This window comes from Pygocentrus nattereri, chromosome 2, assembly GCF_015220715.1.
Source record: "Pygocentrus nattereri isolate fPygNat1 chromosome 2, fPygNat1.pri, whole genome shotgun sequence".
Lineage (NCBI taxonomy): Eukaryota > Metazoa > Chordata > Actinopteri > Characiformes > Serrasalmidae > Pygocentrus > Pygocentrus nattereri.
The window spans coordinates 53,432,861-53,451,320 of record NC_051212.1 but is presented as its reverse complement, the minus strand read 5'-3'; the positions used below and the strand labels follow the sequence as shown (position 1 = coordinate 53,451,320).

The 18,460-nt window shown below is 43.1% G+C and overlaps 1 protein-coding gene across 8 annotated transcripts in view; it reads right to left on the bottom strand.

The window, feature by feature from the left end:
• arhgap21b (Rho GTPase activating protein 21b) overlaps nucleotides 1–18,460 on the bottom strand; it is an 87,359-nt gene that overhangs the window by 13,554 nt on the left and 55,345 nt on the right. For all 8 annotated transcript variants that reach the window (XM_017703441.2, XM_017703444.2, XM_017703442.2 and 5 more), the window contains 9 exons: nucleotides 16,491–18,099; nucleotides 7,178–7,324; nucleotides 5,654–5,753; nucleotides 5,524–5,560; nucleotides 4,615–4,740; nucleotides 4,159–4,458; nucleotides 2,374–2,435; nucleotides 1,474–1,613; nucleotides 1–63 (listed from right to left, as the gene is read on the bottom strand). The exon at nucleotides 1–63 is cut by the window's left edge and continues 80 nt beyond it. In XM_017703441.2, the coding sequence (XP_017558930.1) occupies nucleotides 1–63; nucleotides 1,474–1,613; nucleotides 2,374–2,435; nucleotides 4,159–4,458; nucleotides 4,615–4,740; nucleotides 5,524–5,560; nucleotides 5,654–5,753; nucleotides 7,178–7,324; nucleotides 16,491–18,099 (2,584 nt within the window). The remainder of the gene's footprint in view (nucleotides 64–1,473; nucleotides 1,614–2,373; nucleotides 2,436–4,158; nucleotides 4,459–4,614; nucleotides 4,741–5,523; nucleotides 5,561–5,653; nucleotides 5,754–7,177; nucleotides 7,325–16,490; nucleotides 18,100–18,460) is intronic.

Sequence of the window (18,460 nt, the reverse complement as noted above, 5' to 3'; positions counted from 1 at the left end):
TCTTTTTCAGCCCTGGTATCCCTCTCTTCCACGCAGCCTTGTCCCGCGGTGGACTGGAGTCATCTGGGACACAATGCACCTCTTACATTAACATCACACATCAACATGACAACGGTACCAATAAAACCGCTGTATTAGTTTAAAAAAATAATCATTTCGTCATTCACTTATTTCTACGCAGACAGGTGGCAGGTGTGCACATACGACTGTGGGAGTGGAAGCACAAGGCAGCAGGCGGAGACTCTCTAATGCTTCGCTCACTGGTGTCATAAGACATTTGAAACTTTTAGTCTCTAACCACCTCAAATCAGCCTGCAACTGTTTTACTTGATTTTAGTTAACTTTTAAAGTCAGTTCCCATATGTTTTTAGTCATTGCCTCACTTTCGTTATTGTGCTATTATTTAATTTTGCCAAGCTGCTGTTTTACATCTTTTTATTTCTTGATTTACTTAATTGTAATTTTTATTTTTATCTTATTTATTAAGTAACTGTATTGCTGTAAATGTAATGGTTTATTTACTTCATTTTTAAAATGTACTACTATGATTATTATTGGCTTTTAGCGTTTACTATGCTTTTACTATTTGACTTTTCAACCTCTGATCTCCGAATTGGCTCGGCTGCATTGTAAATGAGGGTCTCCCTCAATGTACTCAGAGTTTAAATATTAGGTTGGTTGACTGGTTGATCGATTTCTCAACTTCATGCAAACAAAAAGCTAATTTTGTCAGGTGGCCACCAATCACTAACAGTAATAGTCAGCTACACGGTGAAATCTGTGGGCTAAAAGTGAGATATTATTATAATAGTTAACGTTTTTTATGTTTTTTAATAAAATATTTGGCCCACTGTAACCTGGGTTTCATCAAAACACAGAAGTCTCCTTCAGCTCAGCTTATGCACCTTCACGCTGGACAGGACCTGCTCCCATTATTGAAACATGCCTACAAAGTCTGGCAAACAACTGTGTAATGAAAATGGAGCACAGTGAAACGTGTCCCACTGCAACTTCGCCACGTCACTTCCAATTCCTTTCAGTAAAGTGCTCTGTCGGACTTGTTCGCTGCACAGCCGCTTCGGCACTTCGGCACAGTGAAATCTGCCTCGAAAGAGTTCACCAGATTTATGCCTGCTATGCAAATGAGCCGTGCTAAGCCAATCCAGCAACTGTAGACAGGTCTTCATCACAGATAGCAAACATACATTTTTCTCTGAAGGCAGAAAGAGGAAATAATGTCTTTTATAGATTATATTGTGATAAAAATAACTGGTTTTATACAGAACTGCTGGCAGTGAGATCTGGAGGGAAAATGTTCAGCTGGGTGTAAATGACACCAAATGGGAAGGCGAGGTTTTGATCATACAGAGACAACAAAATCACACAGAATTTCAGTATCACGGAAATTTAAATGTATAAAATAAGGTGCTGTAAATCGTGGACATAAATAATTCATTTATCAGGTCTGTGTACCTTTGCTGCTCCTCTCCTGCTCGTTACGGGGCGAGTGCGGACTCTGACTCTTATTGCCTGTGACCCCCAGCAGTGTGTGTCTGATGCTGAGGGACTGTCGCGAGGCTTTTGGGGAAGGCTCTGTCTTGCTGGGAGGGGCACTGCACCACACAAACACACAAAAAAGCAAACAAAAAAATAAGAAAGCTGTAGCAACACACAGTTTAGGCTGTTACAATCAGAACTCTGAAAAAGCAAAAAATTTTTTTTTCTTCCGCTACAACAGCCGTTTGCCTGGATTTGGATTTGGCTGCTTATATGTTGCAAAAATAATAATAACAGAATAAAAAAAAACAAAAAAACAAGAAAACAAACATGTTAAAAAAGTTTATTTGCTTCTATTCTGGAAAAGTGAAAGACTACATGGAAAGGATACAGGAGCTCAAATGCTGCTTTTGCAAACTTTTCGGGCGCCTATAAATCTGTTTGAGTTGCTTTTGGAGATGCTAGCATCACAAAGTAGTGTAAAGCAGAAGCAAAGAACAATCTTGGCTATTTGTGTTGACACTGGTCATTATTCTGGTTGTTGCTATGCCAACGCTATACCATCACCAACTGGTCAAATGAGTTCATAATAATAATGGTGGAAGAAATTGGAGAAAAAAAAAACATGGCAGCAAAAAAATTGTTTCTAAATAAATAAAATTAACAAAAAGTTGAAAAAAATCCAGGATATCAGTTGAAGGTTTTTGAATAAACTTACTGAGATCCACATAAATTACACAAATAAACTGTCTTTGGTGTGAAAGCCTTGAGAATAATCACAACTGCAGTGCGTGTAACAAACAGAGAGACGTACTGTGTCTAAAACTAGTAAAACAGCAAAATAAAGACTGAAGGCTATTTAAGCCTCTGTCCCACCTCATGGAAATGTACTCTTTGATCTTCCTGTTGATCAAGTCGGCGCTCGTCACGGCCGCATTCTGCACAAACAAAAGACAGAGAAAATATAAAAGCGAAGTAAGGATTTCTTCACGACTGCTATAGCACAAATATCTGGACAACAACAATGAACCTGTCCTTCAGGAATGCAGAGGGAAAAAAAAAAAAATCACAACAAAAGGTCTTTACTTAATACTCACACCTTCGGCAAACAAGCTCCCTCTCAACCTTTACCCACTTTTTGACAGATGAGAAAAGCATTATGTTCTGTGTGGTTAAGCCAGTTGTACATGGATCTTACAAGGTGGAAATACTGTCTTATTCTCTGATTTTCTTTTTAATTTGACCACGCTCTCACACCTGGACCCTTATAAACTACTGTCTAAATTAGAACAATAGCCAGGGTTCGCTCAGCGTACAGCAGGTTTTCTCTGAATGAAGCACTCTGTTTTTCCTTCATCGCAATCATCAGCCTGAGCTGATTTCAACTTGCGTTGGGTAATCGGTCACAATGTCTGGTGGGAGAAGCGAGTCTGTCCATCAGACGTAAATATTCAGCCAGAGGCAAACTAAATATTTATTTGTAGGCCAGGTATAAAGCTTCATTACTGTTCCAGTCGCCCAACCCATGGGCAGCGATGACCGCCGCGAGAGAAGCTGGGAAGGCACTGCTGGAGACGTGCACACCTACGAAAGCCGCGAGTGACGGTGGGAGACTGGCGACAGGCACGAGAGGCATAAAGGCAGCGTGCAAGCCCGCCGTTCCACAGCAAAGCCACCAGAGTGTGTCTAACATTCGATCCTGGTGGCCAAGCTGTGGGACGCACAAGGAGGCAGAGCAACAAGCTCTCGGCCCCTCTTGGCTCAGGGGCTCATGACGCTCATCTGCTGTTGGGTACGTGAGCACCGTTTAAAAGGAGCAGGGGGGGGAGAGGAACATGAAGCAGAAAAAGACTGAGGAGCTGAAAGTTCTACCTTGAGAGGAGGACTGATAAGTCTAGCTACTAAGAATATGGTCAGATTTTCATTTGGTGTGAATTCGTTTGCGAGTGAAAATAAAGACATGACTGCTGCGACCCTTAACCCCAGTATCCTCCCTCCACCCAGGGCGGCACACGGCGTGATACTACTACAAATATGGGATGGGCCACATGAAGTGTTCTGGACTGCTTTAGACCAACTTTTATTGTATTAGCTGTTTTGGCAGAGTTGCTGGTATATAATAATAATAATAATAATAATAATAATAATAATAATAATAATAGCATAGGAAAGGCTTGACACGTGACGTCAATTAATTGCACAAGTGTGTTTGCAGCACATATGTGCCAATATCTCTGTATTCAACTCCTCTACAACTTCATAACTCAGAAAATCCAGTGATCTTCAGTTGAAAAACTTACACAGGACAAACTTTCTCTGCCTCAGGAGTGTTTCTTACCTTCCACTAGTATTTTTAACCTTTCATGTCTCATCTCTCCCATTTTTCTCAATTCTAACATGCTCAATCATTTATTTGCCATTTTTTTCATTGCTGATAAGATAACGAGATGTCTTATGTGGTTGGACGGTATCTGATTCATCAGTGGCAAAGCATATTTAAGCTAGAGCTGCATAAAATGTGAAAACGTAGCAGACCCGTTTTATTCTGGCTCACGCTTCCAAGTCTTGCAACTTTGTGGGGTTTGCGGGGTTCAGACACGCCTATCAGGCAAGCTTTGTTCACATCAGTCTGGGTTAGAAACATGTGAACGATCAACGCACCTCCTCGTCCAGATTGCTGTTCTCCTGAATGACTCTGATCCAGCACAGCATGTCGTCACGACTCTCCGCCTGGAACAGGTACTCGCAGTCCGACGTGGTCAGCCTCAGGACGTTTTTCCTTTTGGTGTCGCTGTAAGAGATGTCAATCAAGCAGGCTTTGATGCTGACTGGCTGAGGATCATCTTCAAGCTGAGAGCTGGCATGAGCCAGCCCTTCCTTCTTATCCTTATACAGGTAGAGGGAGTGGCCTCGCAGCACCGCATACATCTGTTTCCACGGACGCATGCCTCCGCCCACACGCTACGGAGAGAGCGAGAGAGAGTAGCAGACAGACTGCATCAATAAAAAGATAAAGAAAATCACCCTCAGATGGAAGTTATTAGCGTACTGGCATAACTGTCTGTTACAACTGATTTAGAGAGGAGCTTAGAAGAAAAAGAAGAGCACTCTTCATACTTTAGTCTTTTCTGTGTTGAGCTGTCTGAAGTGTAGCCAGCCCTCTTTGGAGGAATCGCTGAAAATGTCTGAAGAAGAATCTCTCCTGGAGCTAGAGTCATCAGAGGACTTGTGACCATCCAATGCCTTAAAAAATTTAAAAAACAAAACACACACGGTCAGAAGAACAGGAGGTAAGCTTTCTAGAAAACTAAAAATAATATACTGGAAACTGGGACCACCTTTTTAATCTTGTCCATCAAAGAACGTACTTAAGGAGGAACGAGGAACAATGTTTGGTTCTGAGGTTAAGATTCGATTTGAAGTATTTTCTGTCTTGATTCAACAGAACTGTTCCTATATACCACACAGATTGGTTTGGCTCAGATAAATAAATGTTCTCAGATTTTTTCCCCCTGCAAACAAACCGAAAGTCAGAGCATCTACCCTTTATGAACTTCCGTTTGAAAGTTTGGACCAGGCCTTTAACATATAGGGTGGTAGTATGAGAGACTGATGGAGGAAGGGATCTACGAACTGTGGTAGGACTGAGGAACAGGGAAGAGATGGGTTGGCGGTGGGAACTGCAAAACTTCTTCATTGGAATTATGTGGATCTTGCCTGAGCGACTTTTGATCCATGTAACAGTGTTAATACCGCTCGTAATCCCGATCCAGTGCATCAGATGAGAATGCATCAGTAAAAGATGCAAATCGAGTGATTTTCACATCGAGCTAGATTAGCCCATGCTCTGCTCGTTCTGCTTTCGCTGCCTAAAATCTTGATCTTTCACAAGAAGCTATGATCAGTAGATTAGAGCTTTAATGATAGATCAATCAAGCTATTTATTCTTCGGTACGTAAAACTGATGAAAGCAACAGAACTCGTCAGTGACGAATCCCGCCTACGATCCTCTAGTGAAAGACTCACCTTCTTAAAGACCCTCAGACTTGGCTTACTGGATCGCCTGAAAAGAAAGGATAAAATCATCCATCAATAAACTCCTTTCCAAAACACCACGCAGCCTTTTAAACCTGGGAGATGTTCACTGCAGACGTACCCTCGTCCCTCCTCCCTGTAGTTGTCTAAACCTTCGTCATAAGACTTGGAGCGTTCGGTTTTGGCTCCACTTTGTTCCAGGATAGCGTTTCTAAGGGACTCTGTGTACATGAAAATAAACAAAGGTCTGTTGCAGGAGGTACAAACACCTAGAACTGCAAGCTAACACTCCAGTTGTGCACTGGCAACCTCATCAAAATACTCCACACAAACCTGCAAAAAACTTAGTCTCGTCATGTAGTACTGTGACTTTAGCAGCGGTATTAAGCCTGGAAGATTTCTAAAGATAATTAGCACAATAATTTATTGCTTGGTAAAAAATATATATATATAATTATTATAAAAAATATATAATTATTATGTTGGCCGCAGACAAAACAGCCATTACTGACTTTGTAGCATCTCCATCGGCTTGTCGATCATTGCCTACATTCAATAGCATGGCCTCATCTACCAGACCCAGGTAATACGCTACTCTCAGAGTAGATGCGTAACAGAAGCTTTACTTTCATGCAAGATCAATTTAAGGCACAGCATTAAGCTCATGTGTAGGAAGGATGAAGCAAAATTCATATTTTGAATACATTTAGGTGAAAATCAGTCAGTTATGTACCAAGATAACCAATTTAACCAACGTTTCCAATTTCACTCAAGAACCCTTGAATCTTTGCTGACCGCCTTCACAGCAAATCAATTATTGGTCATTATGAGTGACGTACAGCGTGCTCAGAAAAAGCATTTAGAAATCAAAGCTATTTTAATTTATTAGAAATACAGGCGAAGGCCATTTACAGTTATTACTACAAGTTCATTATATAAATTGTTTTTTTATAAATATCTGAATATATATAAATATAAATATATATATTGTTTTTAAGCAAGGCTAGTGACAAGGTGGCTAAATTTATTTACAAGTTGTATTTTAACGAATATAACGATTTTTAAAATACTTCTTCGCTTCTTATTTTCCTGCTTGAGTTGGTGGGAATTCCACAGACTTCTGAAAACGTCTGTATAACGAAACCGCTGAGATGTAAACAGTGTGATTCAGAGTGGTTTGATGTGAAGTGGTTAACTGTAGAGAAGCTCACAGCGAACCTGTATGTGTCCGAGTTTTAATATTTAATGTTCACAATGGCAAAATTCTTTGGGTTCTGTTTCGCCTTGCATGCACCTCTTCACCACAAACAGATTAAAAATAAAAACATCTTACGACAAAACCCGATCTTAAAACAATCAAGAGACCGCGTCTTAGGCTTCTGACAGGATATCTGTAACCAGTGTGTATAAAAGCGTTCTGCAGGTTTTACTGGAGGTGGCTTTAAGAGACATTAGACACTATGGATGGATGGATCACCAGTCCTATGAACAATTCTGACTCATCAAACCACTCGGAATGACTTCGCTTACACCTCATTGATTGAATTGCTCAAGACAAGCACACATGGACTGACAAATTTATCAACTGGATGCCTGAAAATAAAGCAGTTACACGCGTGGATCGGAATCAAAGCCGTCTCTTTACCTTGGTCATGAGAGAGCTGTCGGCGCATGTGTGGACTGGGCGTTTTTGGACTCGGGGTGTCCGTCTTTACAGCTGGAGCTGTGGAGATCACAGCCGAAGCTGGAATGTGGCTGCCGTCATGATCGACGCTGGGACTGGCAGGCTCGTCTGTAACCACAGAGCAGTCAACGGGTTAACAACGACAAACAAGTGGAAGCTGGGCATCAAAAAAAAAGACTGAAACTCAGTTTTGGGAAGTGTGTTTACGTCCACCTCCCTGTGTACTTTTAAAATTGCTCTGCGAGAGTCGACAGACAATAGATTTGTCAAAACGCCCCCAGAATTCTCAGGATTAGTCACACTGCAAATGCCCGAGACTGGCCAGAGAAAATCACAAACATTCCTGTGATTCTCAAGAGAGAACATTTGATTGCGACAATGAAAATGTGTCAGGAACGCTGCTAAACCAAACGCACTGGTCAAAATCTGTTAACGACACTATTGCGTAACATCAGTACACACTCAATTCACGTTTTATTAGATATGAAGATCTCACGATATGCGTGCAGTACAAATTATTATGGTCAATCAATCTGGTCAACAAATCAACCACTTGATAGGTCTACAACGATACTGTAATCGATACTACAATCAGATTCTGATTCAGATCTTTTAGACAGTTTGGGTTTGGCTCTAAATAATAAATATATGTTTAAATGATTGACAAACCACAAGCAGAACAATTGGGGGGGGGGGGGCAAATTCCAATTTATAATCAATATTGTAATTCAAATAGGATTACTTCCTACAAATTAAGAAGACCAATGTCAACACTGTCAGGTGTGAACATTAATGCCACATAGTGCTTTAATGTAATATGCCAGACTGCCAGTTTATGAGTTAAGAATGCTATTAAAAGGTAACTTTCCTCGCTTAAAACTTAGGACACTGTTAGGACAATTCTGTGTAATATACGGTATTATTAAAGCTACAAATCTTGCCATTTGAAAACTTTTAAATAGTGATTTTCATATAAAAAAATTCCCTGTCCCTTCTCTGGGTCCTGAAACATTGCATTTTCCCAACTCCCAGCATTTCACTCAACTAATTCAATCAGTCCATTAACACGATAAACAAAAGGTTGAAACTGGATGACTGAGCAAATGAAAAAAAAAATAAGGTGTGCTTTACACAGTGAAAAAAGCTCTGAGCTGCCTGCGAAACTGAGAAAAAGCAATTAAACAAATTATATTTCTGTTATTATATTATTTACCACATATTTGAATTCTGTAATCTGTTGTGGGTGTTAAGCCTTGGAAATTCAATGTTTACGTTGTCATTACAGAGTCTACATGAAGTACATCACGGACCAAATCTCGATTTCGTCTTCCGTAATAATTTTCATTGTTTGGATCTCAAACGAATCTGAGCTCTGGCTCAGAAAAACTGACGAAATGAAAAGCCTCGAGTCCGTCTGCATTTCAACCACCCAATTAACCATCTTTTATTTTCTTGTCTTTTTACCCAGTGAAATCAGTTTTTTTTTTTAAATGAATGTTATGTTTAATAAAACTTGTTCCACAAAGGCGAGACACTTGCAACAGTCGTGTTAGTTTACATTAAGTTGCAAGAAACTTTACGATATGCAACTCAAGTTTCATGAAGATTTCAAGCACGTAGAGCCAAGACTAACATCTGCAGCCCAGGCCCTTCATTCATCACGCTTCTCAAAGTAAGAATGCTGATCCAGGACGAGACATCCGTCTTATTTACTATGACCTTTCTGATGGGAACAGATCCCAGATCAGCACTTGGACTTGGACAAGGCTTGTGAGTTGCCTGCGACTTCAGAAAAAACAATAAAAAAAAAAAAACACAAAGTTGCATGCAACACATTCAGTTATTGGACTAGTTATGTTATATTTGTTATTATGTTCTTTACCATATGTTTGAATTTTGTAATCTGTTCTGTTAGTTAAGCATTTGTCATTACTCAATGTCCATCCTAGAAGCACAAGAAGTACATCATGGACCAAATCTCAGTTTTTTCTTCTAACACTTTTCCTCATTTAGATGTCAAATGAATCCCAGTTCTGTGTAACTGCAACTGTGGTGGCCGAGTTTAAATTAAGTTGCAAGACACTTTACAATATGCAACACAAGTTTCATGAAGGTTTCAAGCAACTAAAGTTGCATAAAAGTTTCACCATGTAGAGCCAGCCTAACATCTGCAGCCCAGGCCCTTCATTCATCGCGCTTCTCAAAGTAAGAATGCTGATTCAGGATGAGACATCCGTCTTATTTACTATGACCTTTCTGATGGGAACAGATCCCAGATCAGCACTCCGACTTGGAGAAGCTTCCTAAGGTCTGAAATTTGGGGCTACAGAACAACAACTTTCAGAAATCTGTCAGCCATGCCAAGCGAAAAACCCATCAGCCTTGTTTGTTTATATCATGGTTACATTTCCCCCCCCAGGTGAAATGTTTGTACTGCCACAATCCCGTCAGCCCCGTTCAATCCCGTTTGTTTGTGGACAAACTCTTGTCCTCTGGCTCTTTTTGAGCAGATTCAAAAACCGAAGCATCCTGTCACCATAATTACGCTTGTGCGGTTTTTCTCCATAGAACAGAGGGAAAAAACACAGACATGTATTACGCAACATTATAGCCTTACTGAAAAACGTGACTTTTTGTATACATCTTTCCAGTTTACCATCTTATGGTCGAGCTTTAGGCCTGTCAGTGTTACATAACCAGTTCAAGTGTGGAATCAAGTGTAAACACATTGCCAAATTCCATCTAGCCAAGGACAGTAATGCCTTATTTTCTAAGCCGCTTCTCCCTCACGGTCGCGGAGGGGGTGTTGGAGCCTATCCCAGCGGTCATCGGGCAGAAGGCAGGATACACCCTCAACGGGTCGCCAGTCCATCGCAGGGCAGACAGACAGACAGACAGAACCACACACACACACACACACACACACACGCGCACACACCTAGGGGCAATGCAGCATGTCCAATTGGCCTGACTGCATGTCTTTGGACAGTGGGAGGAAACCGGAGAACCCGGAGGAAACCCACGCAGACACGGGGAGAACACCCCAAACTCCACACAGAGAGGACCGTGGTTGCCCGGCCAGGGAATCGAAGCAAGAGGGGGGGCCTGGGTGTGAGGCAACAGCGCTACCCACCGTGCTACCCCTCATCTACATTACATTACTTTTAATGTAAGTCAATGGGACCAGATATTTACCCCAAGTCATTTAGGGTCATTTCTTTTAGTCCATTCATCATGAAATCACATACACTGTAAAGAGCAAGAGGCACTTTCAAAAACTGAAAAACGCCAAAAACGGAGATATGAGGTTTTCTCCCGACAGCAGCGATATACAGGAGTGTCTATTATTCTCTGTTTCTTACTGTAAGAGGGAGCAGTTTAAAAAGGAGAATTTAAAATATTCTTTTTCCTCATTTACCCTCATTTAATTACGTCTTATAATCAAAAAAGCCACAAACACACGAACTAAACAGCAAGTGAAAAATAAAACTTACCGTCCCAAAGACGTCAGATCTCAAACCATCCTGTACCCTATTTTTATCCGCCCTGGGGTTTCAGCATCGTTGGTGTTACTCTGATAAATTGCAGTATTATTGCCATGGTCTACAAGACTAGCGCGACCAATGTACACAGTGAAACTTTTCGAGGAATGAGGACAGTTATCTCTGCTTTTTTTTTTTTACAACATGTCCCGTTTTTGAGAGAGCTAAAAACTTTCGAGGTCCTCTGTAGCCCTCAGTCTAAAAAAGCCCAGAGTACAAAGCTGTTCTGTGCTGCCATGGGGCTTCGGCAGCTAAAATTAAAGCGAATGCCCTACTTCCAGCCTCGGCCTGGCTCCCAAAGAGGGCCAAGGGGAAGGTGTATAAACGGCCCTGAGGGCCTAGCCACAGAACACCACCAAACTCAACAGCACCACCTACTGATAACACAAAGACATAAAAAAAAAATTAGATTTTTTTTTTTTGCACTAAAGAAATGGCAACATACACCACTGTAAGAGTCCAAAAGACACCTCACAGGAAAATATTATGGGCCAGGATTATGGATTTCAGCAGAATATGTATGCAGTGCAGACTCAGAGAAGAGTTTCAGGCTGGCGCCGTTCAGCTGAGCACTGTGTATTACTGAATGTTAAACACTACCTGAACATCCTGATCACTGACGGGTTTTCCTCCACAGATTCAGTCTGGTTTAGAGTTATCATTATAACCCCAGTATAGGGTACTGCCGAGGGGGAAGCAGAGTGGTGGCAGTTTAGCAAGCAGGGTAACAGCTTCATACATCACAGGAGCAGCTCAACTCCAGCTAACCGACGCTTTTCTGACTCGAGTTTAGAGGTTACAAACTAATTTAAAGGAGCAAATGTGAGTGACGTAGAGTGAGAGAGGTAAACAGATCATAAGCTCATCTCTGTTGGGCCTCAGAGCTTTAATCAGGACCGATATCTGTGTCTGAACCCGAACCTAGCCCGAGAAGTTTATGCCCGAGCTCGACACACCGAATCGCGCTTTGAGTCTCAACCAGACGCATTTCTGTCCCGACCCAACCCAGACCACAGTACTTCGTTTTCAGTCCGAATCTGACAGATTATAGCAGAATTCTGCCCGAAACAGATACGATACTGGTTCAAAATGCTGAATAAAACCTGACAGGGCATCGCTGATTACTGCTGAGTAAATAAAGTCATTAGATCGCGGATAAATTCAATAATAATAATAAAAAAAAACATAAAATACCAGCTGCAGTTTAAAGTCTGCTTTATCTAACGTGTCAAAAATGCCTTTTAGCATCTCAAACGTTTAGTCTTGATAAACTTACCTGACACAGTATATTAGCCTTCACCTGATACTATTTCTGCACACAGAAGATACATAGAATTTATTGTTGGCCAAATAAACTAAACTGTCTTTTGGCTGCACTAAAAACACTTCAGTCTTTACGTCCTGTTTTCTCTTGAGCCTGAGCCTCGTGTTCATCAGCGCAGAGTTGGTGACTCCAGCGAATTAGATTTAAGGTAGTGGAAGTGGTAGAGCAGAAGAACTAAAACAGGGGAAATGCCAGTTAAAGCCTGTTAAAAGCAGGAGGCAGGCTGCGAGAACCCAAACATGAAATCTGAACCCGGAACCATATCGGAGTGGTCAGGTCCTGTCGGCCTCCGACGCCGAAGCCATTTCAGCTACAGGACTTACACACACACACACACACACACACACACACACACACGTATTTTCACATGTATGATTTTGCTTTGGGCACATTTTTTGTCCCTGAACAAAAAAACACTTGGGTTAACCATTTTTGGCCCTGGTCATTTCAGATGCTGTGTTGCAATGACAATGGTCCACTCACAACCCTGACCCACGTCATACTTCTGCACTCCAAAATGCCCCTCAATCAGTCGGCTGAACGTAATAAACACACATCCAACCTCACAGCACAACCTTCACTGTACCCTCCTGACTGGCTTGAACATGGCACATGAAGCATCCTGCTGCCTTTCATGAATTCATATTCATAAAATTGACATTTTGACAGTTTAGCCAAGACGACAACTGACAGTCTTACAAGTCAGAAGTCGCAAATAGAGCCATTCTTCCACAACAATGGAAATGCAGCTGGGATTTTTTGATAACGTCAGTGTCAAAGTCTTTCTAGCCAAGTACACTCTTAAAACAGATGGTTCTTCTTGTGTGTCTATACAGAACCATAAATACTCAAAGAACCATTTGTACGCTTAAGTGGCTCTTTGCATGGTGAAGTGGTTCTTGAAGATTAAATAATTTGCTGTATGCGGTTCAATACAGCGCCAAAAAGGGCTCTACTACTGTTACCAGCTTGACATCATAACAACAGTAGAACCTTTTTGGTGCTATATAGCACCATATACAAGACGTTCCCCAATAATCTGAAGAACCCCTTCACCACAGAACAGTTTAAGAGCCCTTAAAAGAACCATCTTTAAGCGTGAAGGGTTTGCCCATTGGAGGACGTATCTAATTGCAATCTTCCAGACCAAAACTGTTACTGTGATTAAGACTGTGATTATTTCAATTAAGGTTGGCTTTAGACTTGAACACTGGCCGGCGTGCACCAGATGGTCAGTTGGTTGTGATCATGTAATGTATGGATCATGTTTCGTTGCTTTTGAGTGGTCTACAGGCACGACGCCAAGTTCTGGGTTATTCGGTAAAACTATTCACCCCATTAAAAACCTTGTAGGCCATGATTGAAATTGCATCCCTTTCCATTTAAAACAACTGATATCTCAACTTCCTAACTGAATACTATACTAATACTAATGGTGGTAAGTACTAACTTTTAGAGGAACAACAACAAAGGTGCTTGGCCTATATAAACATATAGAAACACACACTCAGCAGAAACCTAACAGGGATTCCTCCTGGTGCAAAACTGACCGTCCTGCTCCCTCAGCTGCAGGTAGAAGCTCCGACACTCTTCACAGGACCCACACCAGCCTGACTCTTCTACCCAGGTCCAGGAAGCCAGCCAGAGTCCTTCCCAGGCTAACATCTTTCCCTGGTTCAAGAGCCGGACAGGAGAAACCAGCACATCCACCAGGACTGGCCATTCCACAGAGATCTAATCCACTGTGCCATCTGGCGAGTTAAAACTCACCAAAATCCATTTCTATTATTGCTCAGAGTCAATGATCGTCTACAAATGGCGAACTGTTCCGTCTTGCTTTAAAAATTACGTCCATCATCCGTATTTTTCGCCAGGCCCCGCAAAGCCAGAAATCCTTGAGACCAGCAGCCACACGAAGCCGTGTCAGCCTTGCAGCAGCGATGATAAATGGAACAACAATTGTCCGTGGAGGGAAATGACATGACGGGACAAGATTTCGTGGTTCACTGAAACAAACCATTGATGGAAGACTGTCCAGCTCAATCGGGGTTCTGTTCTGGGGCTGCTGGGTAACGGGTGGCGCTGCTGGATCTGAGTGAGGAGTATTGTGTACACCTGCTGCCAGGGTACAAGGACTACTGACCACCAACCCTCCCCACACCCTCCTAGCATGGACATCTGATCAACAGCAACATGGTTTCATCTGACGGCATTTATTACTAAACTAGCTTCTAGCTTTGTTGTCTTTCTGCTCTTCTTCTCATCCTAAATGGACGGATGCTACGCTACACTCACTACATCAGCCAGGCACATCAGTGTAGAAAGCTTTAGAATAAACTTTAAAACTATATTAGATACAGATACAAAAAAAACCTGATTAATGCAAGTACATCAAATGACTGCTAAACTGCAAATAGTGGATATATTCTTCAGATAAATGGGCACATTTCATTATCATTAGCTGTCCTATATCAGAATTAGAGCCAACAGTGACAACATCTTGGCAAAACACATCGGTGAAGGTAGGAGAGGAATCGGCAAATTGAAAAAAAGAAAATAGGTGTCCCACAAGGATCTATTCTAGGCACTATTTTATTCTGCATTTACATACACGGTACTGCTGTGAAGTTAAGAGGATGGAACATTAATTTATATCCTGAGGCAGTTGTTGCACTGCCTTTCTGATTTTGTTTAAATGGCCATTCAGAGTTCTCAAGATGCCTTAAACTCTGCTCGAAAGCCAACATCAAATGTGTGCTGACGACAAATACAAAAAAACAAAAGTAGGTTCTCTTGTGCCAGAAACCTTAAGTAGAGCAACACTGATATTTATTCTCTACGGTATCTCTAATATCTGAACTATGCAGTCAATTACATTCACTGCACTTCAGAGCGACTCTGACCACAGATACAGTGCCTAATCCTCAATTAAAGTTCAGAGGACCTGAAAACGATCATTTCACCGACACACTTTAAATATTTAATCACGAAACTGGCTGACTGCAATTTATATGTTTTATTTGCCTTTTACTCATTTCAGTTGTTTCAAGTATCTCGGCACCACAGAAAATAGGCACTTGCCCTTAATCTGTTCCCTCAAATATAAATAAATGTTCCAAAAACGTTTCCAAATATAATGATTCATGCAGCGAGTTGATGAACCAATTGAAATACCGCTTAATTAAATGGAACGGCGCCCCCAAAGGAGCGTAACACTGAATCACTCTGTCGCTGATTCTGAATCAGCAGAAAATGGTTTATATAGGCTATTTAATAAATCAAATTATAAAGATTTAAAAAGACGAAGTGTCAGCAGTGCAGTACTTCAGGAATGCCATGCAGTACTTCTGTTGCCTGTAAAGTAATTTCAATATTACTGAATCTAAACAGACCATGTCAAGTCAAATTCACTCATACCATCACAAATAATTCTGCTTGTATTAGATCCCTTCAAGCTGCTAGGACAGCCGGAACAACCTTCTTCTGAGAGCATACCATTAGTATAGTATATTAATAGTATCCTATAATAGTCTATTATTATATTTTATACTGTTGTATGTTCCTATCACTTCATGACATGTACTGCCCAGGCCATATCGTAGAAAATCCACTTTATGAAGGAATGCACTATTAGCTGAAGACCAGCACCCGATATGTCAGGCTGGGGAAAACAGAAACCTGCGAAGCGCTGTGGCCCTCTGGAACGCCTGCCATAGAGACTTTCAAAAACAGTTCATGAAGAGAACAACAAACCCCATGAGACCCATCAGAGAGCTAAAGTGGTTATTGATTTTAACAGTCATTATAGGCTCAGCTACAGCATGTAGATCTTTTCTAATAAAATCAATTAATTACCACTGACCACCTCTTAGCCAACATCCTATTGGTAAAAGAGACATTCAGACAGACTGAGACTAGAAAATATGCAACATATACTGTATGTTATTTAACCACAGGCATTTTGAGGATGTGAGAGCTTGCTGACAAAACCCCATGACACACTGGCCACTCTCGCTCAGTCACCCTTCAGCTGGAGGCGCATCAAACTGGCACATAGATCAGCTTTCGTGATACATTATCCGTCCTTATAATCTCAAGCTAGCATTTAAAGCCGTACAGACATACTGTCAAAATATACCGTGTGTCTCTACTACACTGTAGGTCAGGTCAGGGTGGATTTATGGATATGGTGGAGAAGAACCATCATATCTGTACTACTGAACACGGATTCTCATCGCTAATGAACCGTATAAGACGATCATTTTACTCCCATCGCTGACTCCCATACAACCCAATCATTCTTCAACCAACCTGTGCAAATCACTGCTGTAGCAATCACACAGGACTCTACTGCTGGCTAAAGCTTGTTGCCGGGCGGCGTTGCCATGGTGACACAGGCTGCACTTACCGATGAAGGGGATTGAGTCGAGTGATTCGTCCAGGTTGCTGGAGCAGAAGGAGGAGTCCTGCTGCTCGCCCAGTCGCCTCATGTGCATTTCTCGGCGTGCGTCGTTGGGCAGCCAGCACACGGCGCCCCCTGCTGGCTCCGCCCCGTCAGTGTCATTCACAGCCAGGATGTAGGACGGGTGGCGGAGTGGCTGGGGTGCATTCTTCCCAGCAAGAGGCTTCTCCCGCAAAACGACGCCTTCCATCGGACTCCGGCCGTTTAGCGGCAGACCCTTGAGGTCCCGTGGGTGTCCCCTCTGGGCCAGAGGCCCAGCCTGTCTCGGAGGGGGAGCTGCAGAGCAGGAGGCTGACCTTTGAGCCACTGAGTTCTCTCTACCTGTTTCCAGGTTCTGCATGGTCTCCGCTCGAACCCTAGACTGCTGGCCCAGGGACGCTGAGACAGAAACATGATTACTCACCACAGCGGTGGTTCTTTGGTCTTTAGACTGGGGGGGCTCTTTGGCCTGGTTTTTGCTAACACGTGACAGTCTCTCAGAGGGAATAGGAGGGGGTGGGATGTCTGTCCTAGAGGTCAGCTGATGGGGAGCAGCTCTACCTCTGACACTATTTCCGTACCCGGCAGGGTGGGAGTAGAGCACTGCTCTCTGGGGAAGAGACTGCCGACTGGGACGACTACCACCCTGCTCCATTCTGCCATAAACCCTCCAATCCCCAGGCCAAGGCATGCCAGGAACGACTTCGCCATGCTCTACGTAGTCTGAGGAAAGAATACAAGGTTTCCGGAGGATCCCATCTGAAGATACGCTACGGGGAGGCCATTCTCTAGCCCGAGCCGCTCTTTCCGCCCCACTCATCCTGTCCTGTGAGGCACTGCGAGGTGGAAGCAGGGGAGGCCCCTGGTAGGACCGATCATGAGACGTGCTCCGGCGTCGAATCTTGTTGCCCCATGAGGGTGGTGGTGCACAGTGGGAAGTGCTATGGGGGCTTTGGGAAGCCGCTCGAAGGCTGTCCAGCCTCTCCTGAATAGTCCGGCTGTAAGCATGGAGGCCTTTGTTGTCGATGTACTCCCTATAAGTCTGGTAAGTCCTCCAGTCGATGTTCTGGTGGGAGGCCGGAGAGATGGCGGAGGAGGAGGCGGCGGGAGAATAGTGAGTAGGCGGAATGGCATAAGGATCTCCATGGTAACCCGGAGGGTACACGTCAGTTTTGCGAGCGTGAAGGTAAGGTGGGCGGCCACCAGACACTGTCCCGGGTCTGCCCCTCATTAATAATGGATCTGGACCTATGTGACCTATGTAGTCTCCCCTAACGGCAGCACCCATGTGGATGTCGGGCGACACCACCACTGTCCGCACGCTTTCATTGCGCATGCATACAGCTGTCTGAGTCTTTGGGACCCGTGGGGGAGGTGAAGGGGGCACAGGTATTTCCATACGGTATCCCAAGTCAGACGGAGGTCCGCCTGGGGCTGGCGTGGTGTCTGTGGCCTCAGTCATCCCGAGGGGTTTACAGTCTACTCGAGGGTAACATACGGGAGGTGGCTCTGGGATGTGACGAGCATTTCCACTGTAGGCGTCGTGACCTTTAAGGTAGGCATCCTGGGAGTAGGCCTGCGGGAGAGAGAGAGAGAGAGAGAGAGAGAGAGAGAGAGAGAGAGAGAGAGAGAGAGAGAGAGAGAGACGCGTGTCAGAAACAGTTTACACATATAGCAGCCGCTGTGGTTGTAGAATATACTGAGCTACTTTGATGATAACCATGACCAGCAGTTCACTGCAAGCGCTCTATCATGCGTGGGAGATTCGTGCTGCAGCTTGTGTGTGGGAGTCTGACAGGTCACAAGTGTGAGCAGTACTCCTTTGCGCGGAGCTAAGAAATTCTACACTACTCGCTCTGGAACATTCAGCGCAAGTTTTTGCATGATTGCTAAATACTAATCAAGCGGTGGGCATGTGCTTCCTAACACCACCACAA